Source organism: Lycorma delicatula, chromosome 1, assembly GCF_047948215.1.
Source record: "Lycorma delicatula isolate Av1 chromosome 1, ASM4794821v1, whole genome shotgun sequence".
NCBI lineage: Eukaryota > Metazoa > Arthropoda > Insecta > Hemiptera > Fulgoridae > Lycorma > Lycorma delicatula.
In genome coordinates, this window is record NC_134455.1 from 92794736 (window position 1) to 92815971 (window position 21236).

General features: G+C 26.1%; 1 protein-coding gene across 6 annotated transcripts in view; it reads left to right on the plus strand.

Annotated features, from left to right (window-relative positions):
• The window catches only part of twin (CCR4-NOT transcription complex subunit 6-like twin), a 654848-nt gene extending 642228 nt beyond the window's left edge, over positions 1-12620 (plus strand). For 5 of the 6 annotated variants that reach the window (XM_075357815.1, XM_075357830.1, XM_075357850.1 and 2 more), the window contains 2 exons: positions 134-273; positions 9924-12620. In XM_075357815.1, the coding sequence (XP_075213930.1) occupies positions 134-273; positions 9924-10003 (220 nt within the window). In that variant the 3' untranslated portion in view covers positions 10004-12620. The remainder of the gene's footprint in view (positions 1-133; positions 274-9923) is intronic. The other variant, XM_075357822.1, reaches the window with a different exon arrangement.
• The last annotated feature ends 8616 nt before the right edge of the window (positions 12621-21236 follow it).

The window sequence follows — 21236 nt, forward strand, 5'->3', positions numbered from 1 at the left end:
TCAATTATCTAGAGTTGCTTTTCTGTTTATAAAAAAAGTTTTTAAGTATTCTAGATTGATTGTATCACAGTCATTTTATAAAAAAATAAATATTTATTTAACCATTGATTTATTCATTTGTTTTGTGTTGTAGGTTTCACTTCAAGGGAATCATTGATTACATTTTTTATTCAAAGCAGAACATGACACCATTGGGTTTGTTAGGACCTCTAGCTGTAGAATGGCTCAGAGATAACAAAGTTATTGGTTGTCCTCATCCTCACATACCTTCAGGTCAGTACTGTTAGTAAATTCTTATTAAGCAAACTATTTCCAATAGTCTCTCTGCTAATCGAAACAGTATTGTTTCACAATAGGGACAGAAACTGATATTATTTTATTGTTTTTCATAATTTGTTGCTGTTTTTATTGTAGCTGAGGCATATATAAAGCACCTGAAGTAAAAGCGGCACCAACCAGTATTGCTTTCTTTGAAATAAATCTCACTTTAGAGCCAGTCATGGGCTGAACATAGTGTCAATGTTACTTGTACAACTGAATGTCACCTGTGTTTCTGTAGTATCAGAAAGTTTCTGAACTGATCTTAAAAAGTGGATTTTTATTTTTTTACTAATATCAGTCACCCCCTCAAAATATTCTTCTTGGGAGCATATAGATTGATTCCAGCACTTCTTTCACTCTTCAAAAGCACTGGTGAAATTCCTTTCAGGAATGAGATTCTGTGATTCTTTGATTCTTTTTGATATCTTTTTCAGTCACAGTAAGCAGTCTTTCAGCTTCAATCTTAGTTTGGGAAATTAAGCAAAGTCACTTGGGTTTAGATAGAAAGAATACAGGTGTGGGATTAGTAGCAGGTTCTTCTTCATCAAAAGCTTTATCATTTTGAGGAAGGTGTGCACAAACGTATTATCATTTTTATAGCAACAATTTCTGTTTATCTTGCAATTCTGATCTTTTTCGATACAGTCTTCTCTGAAGTGGTTTAAAACAATTACAGTAAACTCAGAATTCACCTTTATACCAATTACACCAATAGGAACAAATTCTCTGTGAATAATGCCTTTGATGTCAAAGAACATGATGAGCATTCTTTTTGTTGCACTTCTGACCCCACCACCACTCCTTCTTTGGTCCCAGTGCTGTGGACTATTACATTGTGAAGACTATCTCCAGATTATAGCTGTAAATGCAACTTGCATCTCTATAGTTAATGATGCTAGAGAACGAAACTAGGATCGTTATCCAAGTCATAAGCTCATGTTACATCACTCCTTTTGATCAGGTGACAAGAGCTGAGAGACAAAGAACAGCTGAGCTGAGCAACATGATACATATTTAAACTTTCAATTAAAATTTCATGGCAGGTTTCATAGTGAATTAAAACCACACTACATAATATATATAGATTGTTTGGTGATGGTCCTCTTGTTGATTACTGAATTTTTTCTACACACTCTGTTATTTTTCTTGTGAAACATCTCCTGGAACAATCTTTATCTTTTAGTGACATTCTAATGACTTTAAAATGAGCATGCCATTCATATTAAGTAAGTAGATATCCATCATGATGGTTACCCATTTTTGTCATGCATCATGCGCATGGTATTCTTCTGTATGTTGAAATAAAAAAAGATATTTGGATATAAAAATCTTGTTTAAAATTAATAATTTAGACATTGTGAGATAGATTTATTAAAAGAAAACTTTTAATGAAAATGGTGACGATAATTTTGTTATCTAACATAAATTTTCCTTTTTAATAAAATAAGTGTCTATTTAGATTAATTATACTACTCTCTTTAAGCTTTTGATATACAGATACCATAGAGCTGTACTGTTAGCTTAACAGTTATCATGTTAACATATAAAAGCAATTTATATAATTGTTCTTATATGATGCATTATTTTATAACAGAGAGGGGTACATTAATTTATTACATTTAATGTAACTATTATTATTTTTTTAAATGTGTTGCTTAATTATGTGTGTTGGATTGGTATAGATCAGTGTTTCTTAACCTTTGGGATGTGCTTTCCTAGTAGACCGTTGCGGGTGGGTTGAGGGGGGGGGGTTGCGAGCATACCAAACAGAAATATTATTAAAAAATATTAATTTACTGAAAGGAAGCAAAACAAAACACATTCTGACATAATAAGTAATAAAATACCCATTTACTCTGATATAGTACACTTATAAGTAGGATTTTATCAGTACTGAATAATGTATTTAATAATTAACTTTGAATACTAAATTAAAAACAAGTTTAATAATTATAACTCCCTTGAGCCTGTTGTTACAGAACAAAGTTTTTTGAAGGAATGTTTACTATTAGAAATAGACACTAAGTTCTTTTTCTATATTTAGCTGAGATTTATATTTTGTCTTCAAAACAGCCACTACAGAAAATCTGGTTTCGCAAAGGTAGTATGTTGAAAATAGTAAATGCTCTTGTTTTCAGTGTAGAAAACTCATCATCCACCCCTGCCCAAAATTTAAAGAGTGATTTATTACTAAATTGTCTATTGATTTCACCTCTTGCCATGAAGTCTATGAAGGTTTCTTCTTTGGCAGCTGAGAGCCCTTTGGGAGTATTTAGAAATGGATCCCTAACTCACTCGTAACTTGCTACCAAGTTATCAGCAAGAAAATACTTTTTAAAATTCTTTGCCGACATGGCTAAATGATTTTCAATGGTTACAAAAACAACTTTCACTTGTTTTTCTTCAGCTTTGTAAGTTTTAATACATTCATTCACATTTGCAAACATTTCTAGGCTTTTTGCTTTAAATTTCTGCTCCACAATTCCAATTTTCTATAAAAAAGCATTAACTTTATCACTTGTATCCAACACATGTGTATTTGCTCCTTGAAAATTGAAGGTATTTAATTTCTTAATTATGTTGACCAAGCTCAATTTCGTCACAAATAAATCATCTTGAAACTTCTCAGGTTCCGGTTGGTTTTCCTCTTCTAGAAAAATGGTTATTTCATCTTTTAATTCATAAACACGTTACAAAGATTTCTCATGTGATAACCATCTTGCCTTGCAATAAAATTGTAATGCTGAATGTACTGCACCCAGGTCTTTACAAAGTGCAGAAAAGATGATTTTAGGGGTCTCATTTTTATACAGGGTGTCCCACATAAAACGCAACCCAACCTTATATTGGTAGGTATTGAAACAATAAAAAGACATGTGTAAATGTAAATGTAATTTTTATTATTACCATCCATTACCTTACATTTAGAGTAAATGTTGAAAGTAGCCGCCATCTTCCTGAATACAAGCTTCAATTCTTTTTACAGCGTTTCTTACAACTTTTTTCAAAGTCTGTGGCTGGATATTTAATACAGCTTGTTCAATATTGACTTTCAATTGTTCAAGTGTTCGTGGTTTGTTGCTGTAGGCTTTTTCTTTGAGGTAACACCATAGAAAAAAATCCGCCGCAGTCAAATCTGGAGTTCTTGGTGGCCACAAGTCTCGACCGATAACACGATTACCAAAGAATTCCTCAACAAAATCAGAAGTTGAACCTGTGTAGTGCGATGTCGCACCGTCATGTTGTAGCCAGTAGTGTCTGTCTTCCTCTTCCAAGAGTGCAATGAACTGAAATAAAATATCCTGATATCATTCTGCATTAATGGTGTGCTCGAAAAAAATAGGACCAATTATTTTCTTCTGCGATATCGTGCACCACACGCCCAACTTCTGCGGGTGTAATTGTTTTTTATGATAAACGTGGGGATTTTTCAGCTCTACTGTTTTGGCTGTTTACGTAGCCATCCAAATGAAACCATGCTTCATCTGTGAAAAATAACGAATACATAACATTAATTTCCTCAAGCAGAAATCGACAGAACCATTGACAATATTATAGCCGTTTTTCTTTGTCGGGCTCAAGAAGTTGATGAACCGTTTGAATGCGATAAGGTCGTAATTGTAATTGTTTGGTCGCCCGATGAACAGTTGATTTAGACAAATTAATTTCAGCAGACAAACGTCTGATCGATTTATTTGGCGAGGCGAGTTTCAGTAACTGTATCTGTATTCAACACTGACGCAGATCTTTTGTGTTCCTTGTTATTAACAGAATCAGTCTCTTTAAATTTTGCAACTAACCTTAATACTGATGTTTTGTTAGGAGCTGGTTTATCTGGGTACTTATGGCGAAACAAATCTTGCACTGCAACCACTGATTTCGTACTGAAGTACGACTCAACAATGAAAACACGTTCATCTAGCGAAAACACCATCTTGTCTCTAGCAATACACTGAACATTATAATTGCATTGTTGTTACTATCGATAGTGTTCTACTGCGTCGCCGCGATGTTCAGATGTTGGACGAGTCCATTTCAGTAACGAGTAAGGGAGTAAGCTTGACTTTTGAAATTTCATGGATGAGTGATTGATGGGTTGCGTTTTATATGGGACACCCTGTATAATTTACTACGGTTACAACAGTCCTTAGCACACTATTCAGACCAGGACTCATTTCTTTGGAAGCCAGAACTTCTCTGTGGATGATGCATTGTGTACAGGCAGACTGTGGAGATTTTTGTTTCACAAGTGCTTGTATACTTTAGAATCTTCTAGACATTGAACCATCGGTGCATATTCTGACACAGTTTTTCCACTCTATTTTTAGCTTGCCTTGTAAAATCATTTAAGATAGCAAAAATGTGAATGCTGTTGCTTTGAGTTCTATTGGTTTGCAGAAAAGTAGTTGTACTGCTGACATACCTCACAAAATCGAACATAGGTAATGAAATGAGCATCTTTATTACTATCTGTTGCCTCATCAAGCTGAATTGAAAACAATTTGTCATGCAACTTCCTGAAAAGCTGATGCTGTAGTTCTTCAGCTATATCACCAATTTGATGGGTAACATTTGATGAGTATGGACTGCAATTGTTTGGTAAAATTATCTCCAAACATAGTTGGCAAAATAAGCTCTTCATCAATCGTGTGAGGCTTTTTACATGTGGCTATTTTATATAAAACTTTGTAAGAGGCATGTAAAGCTTTTTCATTCACAGACAAAGTTTTTTTTAAAAATGATGTTTACTTTTCATATGATTTTAATCTTAATTTGAAGAATTCTCAGGGTTTGTTAACATAGTCACTATGAAGCGTTTCCAAATGTTTATTAGGTTTCATGCTGTCTGCTGCCAAAATTTTTGAGCAAATGACACTCAGGGGCCTTTCTTCTTCATTTACTTTGGTACTGGTAAACCCAAAGTGTAAGTATTCTTGAGAATATTTACTTGATTTTATTTCGGAAACCACGCTCATCTGTGCACTTGTTGATGCTTCACTATCTTTATTGCTTGTTTACGCCCACTTAAAAAGTTATCCATGATTCTGTATAAATCTACTGCCGTGAATATTTAATAGCATGAATATTTAATACACAAATTATTATATACACATTCACAATAGATTCGATAGTGATAAAGGATTGACTTGACTGAGACTAGCTGGAATTGAATGAGGTGTAGCATTTATACACGTTTGCACAAATGATTGTGCAAAAGTTCCAGAATTTTCAAGACAAATTGGAACTTCTCGTTAAGCCGTGAGAATGTCCAATATGGTGGACATAAAACAGAGAACAATCGAGAGGCATCCATTCTGGTTTGTCAGTGCAGTGGATCGGTGTTAATAAATATCAATAAATTTTCTTATTTTTGGTAATTTGTAAGGTTTGTAATTAAGGTCGTAGTGTAGCTTTAGTGTCAAAATACATTATTATTGTATACTTTGTATGAGGGGGGTACAATGAAAATTATGATTGGAAAGTGGGTCGCAAATACTGAAAGGTTGAGAAACGCTGGTATAGATGATTAGTGCTAGCTGATAGTTTTTAAGTAGGTAATTTGAGGTCTGGCCAAATCAGTTATTGGATGTGTGCTGGATACGTCCCTGGTTACTACTATGTATCATTATACCAACTAGGGATGCAACTGGCTATGGGTTCTAAATAAAAAAAGCTGTACTGCATATCTGAAAATATGTGAATTATATGTATCAATATATAAACAAAATTGTCAGTTAAATATAATCTTAAAGTTTAAACAATATTTTAGAAAGTTTATATCATTTTAAAGACTGAGCAATTTAGTGGTTCTTTTTATAAGTAAGTAGTCTCACAAGCCAATTGTGTCATCCTTTTCTCATTGTCTCTATTTATTAATTTATTTGTAACAGTTAGAAACTTCCTTATAACCCAGTTATAACAAATGGGTGTTGTACATTTAGAATTTAAATTTACATAATCTTTCTGATTAAAATTTTTTTTAATATCTTTTAAATAACTTAAATAATCTTTTTTTAATATTATTTCATTTTTCAGTTCCCCTTCTGATTAGATACATTAATTGTGTGTTGAGGTCTGCGTAATGGAAGAAACTGTTATAAATTTGATTATTTGATATTAAATCATTAATATATGTGGTTCTTCTGAATTTAATTGAAACATTTGGAAAAACATAGTATCTCTTATGAGGATTTATGTTATATTAAAATAACCTGAATGATTTTTTAGTACATTTTTTGTACTCTCATTATTTGTATCTCATATCTCTTAGTCTCAGATTAAAAAAAAATGAGTGTAGATTCCTAATGCAATCCACAATTTACTGGGGATGGCCCAGCCAGATCAGTAAATAAATAAATCTGTCTTTCTTCTGATTGATATTTAAAAATACCTTTATTGTTATCTTTTATGACTGAATAGGATCACTTTAGTCAGTCCATTATACAAGTCTCTTCAATGGGATTGTTTGAGCCTTGTAGTCCTCCCAGTACTTTTTCATATGTTCCAATCTTTGTGCCCTTTTTAGTGATGTTCATATTGCGAGTTTTTTCTTGCGAGTGTGAAGTGAGTGTTTTTGTTCTTGATTTTCTTGCTTAATTTTAACAACTGTGGTGTCTTCTGGTGTAAGACCAGTTTCCTTCAGATAAAAATACTTTGTAGATCACATCAATATAAGATAAATTATAAATAAATTATTAGACAAAAAATGGATATGTTCAAAGTTCATATTAATTATTTAAATACAAACACATGAAACAATATAAAGGTAATTGAAAATAAAAATTTACTGTTAAGTAATTCATTGTTCAGAAGTGTCATTGAAAATCATTTTGAGGAGATATTTATGTACACATTAAACTGGATGGATGTAAAGTGAGTTTTTTGTTTTGTTTTTAATTAATATTATTTAAAAATTCATCAACAGAATAATATTGTTCCCATAAAAGAAAATCTTTTAATTATATTTTTAATTAATTTTTGGGAAGATTTTTCAAGTGATTTGGCAGTTTATTGAAAATTACAACAGAAGCATAATAAGGCTCTTTTTGTAAGCCAATTTGTTGTATGAAAACAGTTCTGTTACCTGGCTTAGTAAAAGTGGATATTGTTATTTTTTAAGAATTAGTGACCATTATTTTTAGCAATGATTGTACATTCATAAATTTAAACTCAAGGATAAGTTAACATATTTAATTTTCTAAAAGTAGTAAACATGATTCAAATTTATGGATACCAAATAATGATCTGGCAGTCCATTTTTGTATTTTAAATCTCATTCAGAATTTTTGAGGTAGTCCCAAGAGATGACACACATTTTGTATGAGAATATGTGTAGGGATAATAAATATTTAACGATGATAGGCTTATCTTTTTATTAAGAAGGTTTAGAGCAGAACAATTTGGCTTGACTTTTTACATATGAAATCATTTATTCATTCCATGAAAATTTGTCATCTAATAAAACACCTAGAAATATTTATTTGTGAAGAAAGAAATAACTTTTTTATCATTAATAGGAATTCTGTTCATGCAATCAGCATTGTTACATCTACCTGAAAACACAATGTTATAGTTTTATTTATATTTATAGTTAATAAATGGTTATAATTCATCCAATGAATAATTTTTTGAGCTGTATTGAACAATTTTCCATTCCTTTTAAATTATCATCAAATATATAGACATGTGTGTTGCCTGCAAAAAAGATTACAGTGAATAGCTCAAGAGTTTTAGGCAGGTTACTAATAACAATAAAAAGAAGCAAGGGACCAGGAACAATTCCCTGAGAAACTCCACATTCTACATCTTGAAGTAAGGACCCAAATTTTGCATATGTATTGTCATCTAAAGATAAAATTGTAACTGTTTGTTTATGGTTGTTAAGGTATGACTCTAAAGTAATTGTAAGCAGCTCCTCTGATACCATAGCTTCTAAGTTTTTCAACATTAAAAAATGTGAACTTGAATGCTTTGCTGAGGTTGCAAAAGTTAAAAATGAAATTTTTTTGTTATGTTTGGAATTTAAAATATTTTACAAAAACTGGGAAATGGCTGTGTCAGTAGATAATTTTTTTCCTAAAACCATGCTGTAAGTAAGTTTGTTAATGCTTGTCAAGAAAAGTTATTGGTTGATTTTCATAATTTTTTCAAATACCTTAGAAAAATGGACTATAACAAAACTGTCCCATAATTTTGTAAATTAAGTGCCGAATCTTTCTTAAGGAGGAGAATAACAGCAGAAATCTTAAGGCAGTTAGGGAATACTCCATTGCTGAAAGATTCAATAATTAGATTTGTAAGGGAGGTAACAATAGCATAATGACTTCTTTAAATGCTGGCAGAAATATCAGTACCCATGTAATATTTACTTTTTATATTTAAAATAAAAGTTTTAAATGTCTGGGTATCAACAGGAAATAAATACACACTGTGTACTTGTGTTACTGTGTTGTTCTTTCTTTATCTTCTATATGACTAATAAATGTGTTGAATACCATTTTCTTTAAAAATTTTCATTTTATATTTTAACATAGTTATTACTTCTTCAGGTTAACTAGTGCCAATTTCTGTGGTAATAAATCCCAAAATAAAATCACTTATAGCAAAATATATCTGATTGTTAAAATTTACAAATGAACCATACTCAAATTATTATGTTAGTATTAAACGTGCATGTGCAAGTAATCATTAAAAGCATGTAATCAACTGAAAATATTTCTATAATAATAGAACTTCATTCTTAAATGTGGGTGGGACATGGTTGAAAATATAAATATTCTGCTATTCATTTTGATTATATTCATAATTGCATGAAAGTACTTATTATTTGCAAAAAAAAGTCAGGTTGGTTAGTATCTACTGCTATATTTGTAAGTCTATTTTTTTTGTAAATTGTATTGGTGATAGTGAATAAGAAAGAGGAAAAGGTGAAAGCATGAGATTTCTTTTAGACAGGAGATAGTTGCCGGGGAAGTAATAGTGAAGAGGTTTATACTGCTCCACAGGTACAACCAAATGATTGGAAGCTCTTTTCTGGATATTAATATCCAGAAAGAGGTTCCTTGAAGATCTAGAACCATGACTGGAAAATTTACGTACAGAATTAATTTTCTTATTCAGATTTTCAAACCAGTATAACTGGGCTGTATTTTCCATATAGAGATAAAGCAAGAAATAGGCAAATAATTTACCTGTGTTTGTCATGTAATTGTAAAATAAATGAAATTAACTAAATTATTACATGAATATTTTACAATTTTACTTCAGCGAATGAATTATGTAAATATTATCTAAATATTCTAACTAGAAACTGTTCGTTTATCAAGACTTTTCTTTACTATCAATGAAATGCATTTAGTTTTTTTAATGAGAAAACACTTTTGTTAAATTGTGTCAGAAAAACTGGTCTGATTAGCCTACCAATATCACAAAGATAAAAATACTTTTTACTTGAACCACTTGAGGGAGGAATTACAAGATCAATGGTTCTAATAATTTGTTGTAAAAGTTTTTTGCTCATATAAGTTGTAAATTTGACAGTATTAAAATTTAATTTGATCATGCACTGTTATATGATTTTTGAAATATTTCTGTTGTTTCAGATCACTTCCCGTTGCTAGTAGAACTGGAGATGACGCCCAGTGTGCCTGCATCCAGTAATGGCTTGATACCACGCAGGTAGCAATAGCATTGCCAGAAGATAATGTGCCCCACTATCTCTCTATTTTTCTCTCTGCCAGTGCCTCACAAGTACAAAGAAACATTTGTTTTGTAATATGACCTCTACTACTTTTGTATGCAACTTTTATCCCAAATAAAAAGTGTGAATCTGCTTAAAAATAATTATAGTTGTGCACTTTATCTGGGAAGTGATAATTTGTAATTTATTATTTCAGCATAAAAATATATGACATGTACAGTGACTTATTAATTTTTTTACTTTGTTAGTAATAATAGTAATAATAATAATGATGATGATGATGATAATAATAATAATAATAATAATAATAATAATAATAATAATAATAATAATAATAATATTTATAAAGTAATAATGATTTGAATCCATTTTTCAACATAAAATTGCCTCTTTTCTTGGAAATATTACTTTAATTTACTTTCTGTATTTATCTGTACAATGTGAATTAACTTACATACTAGTTTTTAATTGATTTTTTATCAATGCATTTGAAAACGCTGAATTTAATTGAGTTTTTTTTTGGGAGTGTATGTAATACTTGGGTGTGTGTATGTATGTATGTTTATGTGAATGAATGCGATACATTTTTCCTTTACATTTTTTTGCATGCATACAGGATATCGATTAACATTTTTATGACCATTTGTTGTAGCAAAGGTATACACAATTCTTGCATACATCATGATGTGCTTAGTTACATCTGCATACATGATGTGCTGAATTATTCACATCCAACTGCAGAAAATTTATTTGATACGTAAGTTATGTAACAAAGTTGAAATGATTCATTGATATTATTGCCAATATTGATATAGCCGATGTATGGTTTTATAAACATATATTACAATTTCATGTGAATAATTTTAGGCATTGTGTAACATATTTTCAATGTTTTTAATCTCTCTTTTTTGTAATATAATAATGTTTTATTTCTATTTCATTATATCATTTTAATTGTTTGTAGTTCTGGATGTTCTATTACTTAAGGCATTCCAAGTTATTATTTGTTATTAGATGGGAGTTAATAAATTTCTTATTTTCTTCATTTTAAAAGTTGTTTTACTATTTTCTTAAAAAAAGGCCTAAAATTTTTATAAATTAAAAATATAAAAATTATGATTGTCTTCTTTATAATTTCATTTTTTTTACTATTTAAATTGTTGTGTATTGTTAAAATTAAAAACTACTAAAGGTACAACATTTTCCATCATTTTAAATACCATAACAGTGTTTTCTTTCTTTTTTTAAAAAAAAAATACTCAGGTTCTGAAGCTGCGATAAAAATATTACACACCAACATATAAGTGAAATAATTCTTTACAAATTATGTTAAATTTTCATTCTGTATGTTGTTTTATTGTTATTATTATTACTATAATTAAAAGAAAATTAAGCATAAAACTTATTATCAGTTTGTGTGTCATGTAGTGTTTGTCATTATTGTTTTATATTTGCTCATTTTATTAAAAGTTATAAATTTATATAGGTGTTAGACAGCTATCATAACAAAAAAAAAATTGTACAACATTGTTTTTTTACATTAATTACTGTTGTTATTTTAATCAATTAAAAAATTAATTGTAATTAATGTTTAAAATAAGAAAGAATTGCTACTTTAAATTATTGTATTGCACTATAGAATGAATTTATCAGTTATCAGTTCTAAATTTTATGCATTGTATTATTTAATGTAAATTATTTTATTTAAATATATCAATTAATTTAATAATGAGTTTTTATATTACAGTATTGATTAAGAGTATTATTTAATCATGAAGTCTGCTTTTATGTTTTATGCTGCTAACTGTATTTCATCAGATAGAATTCATCATTATTTCTATGATGAGATTTGAGATATTGTTCCCGTGGTTTTTTTTTTAGGGGTTTGTTATTAATAATGCAGCTACAGAATCAGTTATTTAAACTACTGACATGTGTACAGTTAAATATTTAACAGTATTATATTTGTTGTTATTATTATTATTATTATTATTGATATTTTTTAATGGTATTTTCATAAAAAAATAAATAAAATTATATAAAATGTAGTTTATGGATTTGAATGTGTTTATTGTAATATAATGAAGTACAATGCAATTTGCAATTTTCTTAAGAGGATTTTATTTAACATTAAGTAACATCGTGTGTGAATGCTATTTTATTTTTCATTATATATCTTAGAAAACAGTTCTTCAATTTGATTTTATTCAAAGATAATAATTTTTATCTGGGTTTTTATATTAAATCTACTCCCACCCTTTTTAAAAAAATAAAAATAAATAAGTAGTTTGGTATGATACTTGATATTATAATTAAATGAAAATGATTAGAAGTTATCCCTAAAAAAAAAAAAAAAAATGTTTAGAATTTTTGATACAGAATTTACAGTGTGGGTTTTGGTTGATAATATATAATACACTGTTAAAGATCTAGTGCATTAGAAAAAATGATTTATTTATAAAATAATGACAATTATGTTTAGAAAAAATGTATCAGAATGATTTTCCACATTTTTAAATTAAAAATAAAAATAAACTTGCCCAAAATTATTTTCAATAAAAGTTGTTCAATTTTTAATTTTAAATAATCTTGTGAGTATACTTTTTTAAAAATATATATTTCTATAAAAGATCTTCAAAAAACTTAAAATATTGTTAAAACCTTTATATATCGTTTAAGAGTTACACTCACATTCATGTTTATTTTAGAAATTCTATGATTTCATTAAAAGTAATAATTATAAATTTTTAATTAAAACTATGATAGTTATTCAGTATTTGAATTCTTTGTTTTATTTTGTTAAAAGGGTAACAAATTCTTTAATTCAAATAATACAGTGAATAATTTTTGCTATTTAAAGCTGTGCAAATCCTTTTTATGATGTAGTTGGACAATTTTTTTCATACATTTGAAATTTTAATTTAAATTACCAATTTTTTTATCACCATGTTAGATTCAAGAACTTTATATTTCTTACATATTTCTAATTAACTACTTACAAAAATCTGAGATAATTATTGTTGTGGAACATAATTTCCATTTCCTGTTTTATTCCCAGAAATTATTCTAGGTAAAAAATAGCACTTCTGCATATTAGTATTTTTCTTATTGTATTTTTTTTTTTTTTTTTAACTGATTACTGTTAATAGTGTTTTATTACACTGTTGATAGTGTTTAATATGTAAATAACCAAAAACATGTAAAAAAATTATAATTTAATTACAAAGGTTTAGTGATATATTATTTATAGTTTTTCCATATTTTTTAGAAAATATGGATTCAAAAAAGATATAAGTTATTCAGAATTAGAAAATAAACAACTTTTGTGATAAAAATATTTCTAATTAATTATAAGATAAAGATATAAAATACTTTTTTTTTTACAATTTTTGACATACTCTAATACTGACACTGAACTTAAATTATTAAAAAAGTCTAGATTACTATTAGTTGCCATGTAAATAAATATTTTATTGATAAAGATATTTATCATTAACTTTGTAAACCTTGTGTCTACGTAATTTGTATTTTTAAAACCTCGTGAATACATAATTCTAATGTTTTTGTTATTTTTAAATATCTTCCTTTTTTTAATATAATTCTTAAATGTGTTTTCATAATTTTTTCCTGTTTATTTATTTACTTTTTAAATTCATTATTGTTATTAACGTATACATTGAAAATACAACAAAACTTAAATTTAATGAATTGCAGGAGGCGTTGTACCAATCTATAATATATAGGATATAAACTATATAGTTGAAATGGATTTTTTTTTTAATTTCAGTACAAAATAAGTTAAAAGGTTTTTGTATTTACCATTTTAGTATTAATAAAAATCATAAACAGAATTTACTTTTATTAAAATTAATTAAGTTTAAGTAAAATTGTTTTAGTAAACTGGTTTTATATAACAATATAATTTTTTTTTAGTAAAGATCCAAAAACTGAAATTTTTCATATATTAAACTTAATAAATGGTATTTTAAAGTCACTTCAATTAATGCATTTTTTGTTTTAGTTCACTGTATCTTAAATTAATCTGAATTATTATCAGTGTTTATGTGATGTAACAGTGTCAACATTCATGGGTTAACTGCTATATTTTTAGAATTATGTACATTTTTAGTCATATGAATTTTTTCCGTTTATTATTTATTAACTTTACTTTCGTTTTTGAGTTTTTTTACATAGATTCTTCTAATGTTGAAAACTATTTCTATTAATATTATTATAAATTTTTAAACTAAAATTGGATTAAAAAAAAATATTTATTAAAATTTCAAAATGAAAGAGGAGAAAAATTATCATAATATTCCACACAATTTTAAATTGAAAAGAAAATGTTTTACTGTTATTACTAATTAATTAAATCTGTCATGTGTCATATCACTATAATTAGTATAAAGTTGCATACTGATATTAAATGTTCTATGAAAGAAGGACTGTTTTTTTAATTATTATTATTGTTATTAATTTCTTTTATATGCTATGAAATCAAATATTTTATGAATTTTTATTATCTATTTATTTTTTATTATATTAATTATGCATTCAGTATTTTTGGTTATTAAATTTGTTAAAATATTCAGTTGTAAATTCTCCTTACAGATGAAAAAGAATATTAAAAACTACTCATTTTATCTGTCTTTTGTGTATCTTATTTTTTATTTTAAGCCATGTTGTGATATTTTTTTTGCATGTAAATATTTATTTATTTATTATAAATCAGCATTTAATTTTATTACCAAATTATGTATGATTTAGTCATCGCTATCATTATAGTCGTCCTCATAATCATTAAACATCCTTTCCATATGATACAGCCATACATGCCTATTTCAAATTTTATTTATGTTAATAAAAAAACAAATTTCATATTGGTTTATTATTTATCTAAAAGTAGAATATTTTTTAAGAAGTCTTTTCTTTTTTATTGACAACATTAGAGTGAATTGATTGAATTTATAATTATATATATAACTGAAATTCAGTTAAAAATGAAGTGCAATACATTTAAAAGTGTAAGTTTACGTAAATTTTTTTGGAAAATCATTTTAATTGGATGATTTTATAGAAATTTTTTATTCTACAATAATACAATTCAGGTTAAAAAATTTAAATGTTATAAAAATCAATATGTATTAATTATAAATTATGGAATTCTGTCTTGTAGATTTTCAGAATGATCAGTCTAGTTGGAGGAATGGTGCAATTTACTGTGATCAAATTAGTAAGCGGTCGAGGTATATATTAAAGGATAAAAAAAAAATAAATTCATCAAATAATTTTTGTACTATGCTATATATTACTCATGTGAACTCAAATTTTACTAATTTATGTTTGGCAATTTTGGAAAAAAGAAACTTGGGGTAGTGCTACTGATTTGTTTTAAAGGAAATAGTACTAATGAAAAATTATTGGTTAAAGGTTACAGCTTTCAACTCGTCTAAATATCTTCATTTTATTCTGAAAAATCTAGTTTTCAAACCTCTTTTAGTATTCATTTTTTATTTTAATAATCTTCAGTTCTCTGAAATATCATTAAATTTAAGGTTATTATTTTAATGAACGCACTTTTCTGAAAAAAAAGGTTATTATGTAATTAACTGACTATAGTATAGTATAAACCTCAAAATTTAAGACAAAATAAGTGATATTCTTTATCTGCAACATTTAAATTTGCTCTGTATTTAATAAAATACAGAAAGAAGATTGTATATATTTTTTTTTATTATAGTAGTTCTTAACAATATTAGTAATTAATCCTAGAATTTTTATAGGCTAATAATGATTGTTATCATCTAAGAATTAAGCAGTTTGTAATTAATAAAAAAGTGTTCAGTAAATATTTATACTAAGCACACTATATCTTACATTTACTTCATTATCCACTTAAAAATTATTATTAAAAAATTTATCTTTTAAATATATTTGTTTAATTGTATAGTTGAGTTCCTCTATTAATGAAATTATAAAAAACCAAAGTCTTAAGAAAAAATTTCAGTATAGTATCCTCTACAAGTTCAGAGTAAACTTTTGTGCTTTCAAGGTCCTAAGATCCTTTATCCAAAGTGGGCCACATTTATTTTTTCTCCTGTTTCTGTTATTTATTTTTTTTATATACTTGTGCATATATTATCAGTGCTAAAATTTATAATAATAGTTTAACTAATTAGTAATACTATGATAAACTTAATATAATTTTTAATAAATTTAAATGAAAATGCAAACATAACTTCTGAAAAATATTGAATTGAGCATTATGTACAACTGATATGATGTGGAAGAAAGATTGAAGAAATTTATAACGTTTCTGTTTCTGAAAGTCCACACGAATTAAGAAACTAATGTATATACAATACAATATTATATAATATTTTTTATATTTTATTTTAATTGAAATCATGTAGATGGGACAAAAATCTGAAAACATTTTATTTTGACAGTTACCTTTTTTTGTCTGTGTTGCTGAAAAATTTAATGCTAATAGATCCAGGAAATGGTTAAAACTTAAAAAGAGATATAGAATAATTTGACCCACTTTATTTTTATGGGTTTAACTTAGTACATTTAAAACCTTGCATGTGTGATTTTTATTAAAACAATGTGTTACCATGGTGCAATATGTTAAAATTTTACACATTAAAAGGTTATTGAATTTTTTTCTAAAATAGACTTAAAACCAACTGAAAACTTTTATTTAATTAAAAAAAGTATTTTTTAGATTAACTTAATGAAAATTGTTAAATTTTTTTAAAGTTTTTACTTTTGATATTGTGAAATTTTTAAGTGTAATAATGCAAATCTCTGACATTTGTTTTAGAGTAACTGTTGTCTAGGAGCTAGAGAAAAATTAAAGTAAAAGAATTGTATGCTATGTAAAATTTACATTTATTATTATTAAAATTTAATTTAAAAATAATTTATAATCAGTTTTATTTTATATTAGTAAAAACAGACAGTGACAATTGAACTTAAAATCTAGTTAACTTTTCATATTCTTGTTTGCTTGATTAATTCTCAATAAATCACATTCTGTTTAAAAAAAAAAAACAAAAAAAAAAACAGTAGTTATATTTACCAGTGTAACCTTTTTTGAAATAAAAATTATGATACAAAATATAAAATTATTCATTAATAAAGTAATAAGAGTTTTATATTATTACAGTTACTGTGAAGTGGACCCAACAAAATTATCAATGGATTACTTGTGAGAGGGCTTATACAAGTTTTTGCCTGTTGCATCCATTCAGATTGTATTTTTATCATTCACTATTTGTGTTTTTTCTCTACATATTAATCAAAATTTCCTCATTACAGTGATGCAAAATACATTAACATTTTATGATTGTATGTTAAATTTTGAATCGAATGCAAATATTAAAAAGCTGAAATAGTAATAAAAAAAAAATTAAATATAAAATGAAGATTCAAAATAATTTTTTGATTAATTCCAATAACTTAGTTGCTATTCAATCAAGAGTCAGATTTTATGAAATATGCAAACATTTGACAATTTGTAAAAGTAATTAAATGTAGATTACTGAGCATGTGTTATTAAAAATGGATTTTTATCATCACACTGAATCAAATACTAATATTAAACGTAAACTCTTATCTGTTGAAAATTTTTATTTCAAATTTCTCTAAACAGCAGATACTGTTTGATACTAAGTTTTATAAAAATTGTAAAATAGCTTTACACTTTTTATGTTCAGTTGAATAAGTATTTTAATAAATTAAAAAAAAATTAAGATCCTTAACTTATTTATCACAAAAAAAATATTATATAAAGTAATCAATTTGCAGAAGTGAATTTGATCCCTTTAAATTTTACAGACAAAAATTGGTGATGAGAAATCCTAAAAAAGTGTTTATAAAATGTAAGAAGTGTTGAAAACATTCATACATTTTTATATATAATATTCACTTTATCAAATGATTATCTACTTCTTTGAATTTTTTAATATAATTATTTTTTAAATTAAATCTATGGTTATAAATTGCATACAACTTCAGATATTATGACTATAATTTTATTAACAATTTAATTTTGTTTTAAAACGGCTAAAAATACTGATAGCTCCATAAAATTTTAATTTATACTGTATTTTGAAACATTTGTAAAAATTAACATTTATATCATAAGTCCTTTTCATGGAGTATAATTGTTTGTATTAGTACTGCCAATATACAACATAAATTAAAGAAAAAACAATGGCATTTATTTAAGTTATAATAAATATTTTGGACAACAAATATTCATAGCTCAAAAAATTTTAATTTAAAAGTATTTCTTTACAATAAATATTTACGTAGTTTTAGTTTTTTTTAATAACTGACTATATTGCTTTGAATGTAAATATATGATATGTCTATGAAAATTATTACAGAAAAAAACCGAAGATTCATACATTTATGTTATTATGTTTAAAAAACCTAATTAAACTAATTAGTTTTGGTAGATACATCTAATAAATTTGATTAATGGAATATATAAAAAAATTCTTTTTAATAGTTGTATGATTGTTTTCTTCTGAATGAAAATGATTGTTTATGTGAAATCTTTTTTATAAGTTTTGAAAATGTAATTTTAGTAACAATAAAACCTTATAAAACTTAATGAAATACCTATAATTACTATTTTCCTTATGTAAATAATTGATAATTTGACATGATTGTGCTGAGTACTTCTGATTGAAATAGAAATTTCTTTTTTATATTTTATAAAATATTGAGTAACAATTTAATTATAATTTTTTTATGAATAACACCTTACAAAAATATTATTGTTTTAAAGGCCTTGAATTAAAACTATTTGAAAAAATGCACTTAAATTCAGAGCAATATAGTATGAAATAAATATTATTAATATAATAAAGTTCTTTAAATTTTAAGTAAATAATTAAGTTATTAAGTAATAGTAGTAATTTTAAGAAAATGACTGATAAATGCTTGACATTTAAAAAAAAAGTTATTTTTAATCTTTTTTTAGGACTGTACATTAATTTTGATTATTTAAAAATAGGTTTTGTTTTTTATCATTTCTTAACTTATTTTTGTGTGTTTGTATCATCTTGTGTAATAGAAAATATGTTAATATTTAAAAAATGGAGCATATTGGCAGCAAATGATTTGTAAAATTTAGTATACATATAAATACTGTATACATTAGTCAATTTTTATGTGTGGGTTATTTGTTATGCATGTATGTATGAATGTATATGTACTGTATACTGAATTTAAAATAAATGTAGTAAAAAAAGAAAAAACAGTACATGTAAATTTTATTATCACAGTTATCATGTCATGTTCATGAACTGTTTGACAGTATGCTATAATTAATTAATAATGTGTATTTGTTATAAGTAAAATAAATTTTAGTATAAATATAATTTTTATAAATTATTTATTTTAATTATTTAGATATTATTATTGGGGTTGGAATGGGAAATTTGTATTTTTTCCTAATCAAATGCTTTTTTTTATTTATACAGTATATTTATATGAAAAGTATGTTCATCATATGTTGAATATAAATTAGATGAGTAATTAATTGTTTAGTGGATCTACATAAATTTACTATTATTACATTACTACTTATGCAATTTTTATTTTTAGCTGTATAATGAACATGTGATTATTAGAATGTTGTGATCTAGTATTGCATTTTAATATCTTTAATAATATTACATTTTTTATATGGTTTTTCTTTTATTACTGTAATTATTTTTATTTCGTTAATGTTTTATTTATGGTAACGATATCGTAAATAATGTAATAAGTATATAGATAAAACTTTATTATATTTAATGACTTGTGCAATCCAAAAAGATCTCATTCAGATGGATTGTGTGTTATGCGTGTTATCGTTTTAGTTTATGTGAGAGATCTGTGGGGAATTCCTTTATATTCCAGCCCTTGATTTACTTAATATACTTCTTTTTTTTCTAAAATGTTACTGGTTTCTATGAAATGAAGCATGAAGTCTAGTATTAATGAATTAGTTAATTAATCTTTTATAAATAACTAGTTAATTGATCTTTTTTGTTACTCTGTAAATTAGTTTTAGTTTTATAGTGTAATTATGCATAAATATGTTTTAAGTATTTAATTAGAATTTTGACCGATTTATGGTCATTTTTGACTGAAACAAGATAAATTGGAAGAATGCATGCTTTGTATTTAATTAATTAATTAATTTTTTGGGTTTATGAAAAATGTTCCATTGCATAAAATGAACAAGTTTGTTAATTTATTCATAGATTTTTGTTTTAAATAAATTAAAAAAAAAATCTTCAGTTATTAAGTGAATAATGAATGTATCATTATCATTAAATTTGTTATGAAATTAATTGTGTGATTTTTTTTTTATTTGTTTTATTACATCAATTTCACTATCTGTATTTTAATAATTTACTGTATTTATTATTATCATCAATTATGTCTGTGTGATTAAGTATTTTGATTCAAATGAAATAAATTTTGTCATACTGACCTGATGTTTAGAGTACGTTTAATTTTACATTATCAGAAATTATAATGAACGGCATCCCAGTTGATTGAGGGTATATACAAAACTACTACTATGTTTTGGGAAAATTTTCTGTTAAAAAGGCAATAGAAATAAAAAAAATAATGAAAAATGTTGTGAGTACAATTACCAGCACAAATTTATTTAAATAAATAAACTAAATATATTATTAAAATATAAATTCTAGTACAATAAAATTTTTACATCAGGTTCTCATTTAACATTGTGGAAAACACCGAAATGACTTTAATGTGATTTTCTCCACTAGAAAACATAAAGTTTAACGATTTGGTTCTTTTATTTATTTATTTATTTATTTAGTTTAGTTTAGTTTATTTATTTAGGAGGAGAGGAACAGGGAATGGTTTGATGAAAAATGCAAAGGCAATAAACAGAAAGAATGAAGCAAGAGCAGGTATGTTATGCAGGGATACAAGGCAAAGGAGAGACATTTATAAAGATTTAAGAAGAGTTGTTTGTAACACCATCAGAAGCAAAAAGAGAATGGCAGCATATGTCAAAGGCGTAGAAGAGGTGGCCACGCAAAGCAATTGTAGAGAGATGTATAGGATGATTAAAGCACTGGAGAGGGGTAGTTACCAAGATAGACTTAATCTATGTAAAGATGAGAATGGACAGGTGTTGGGTGGAGGATAGGATATTGGAAAGGTGGACTGA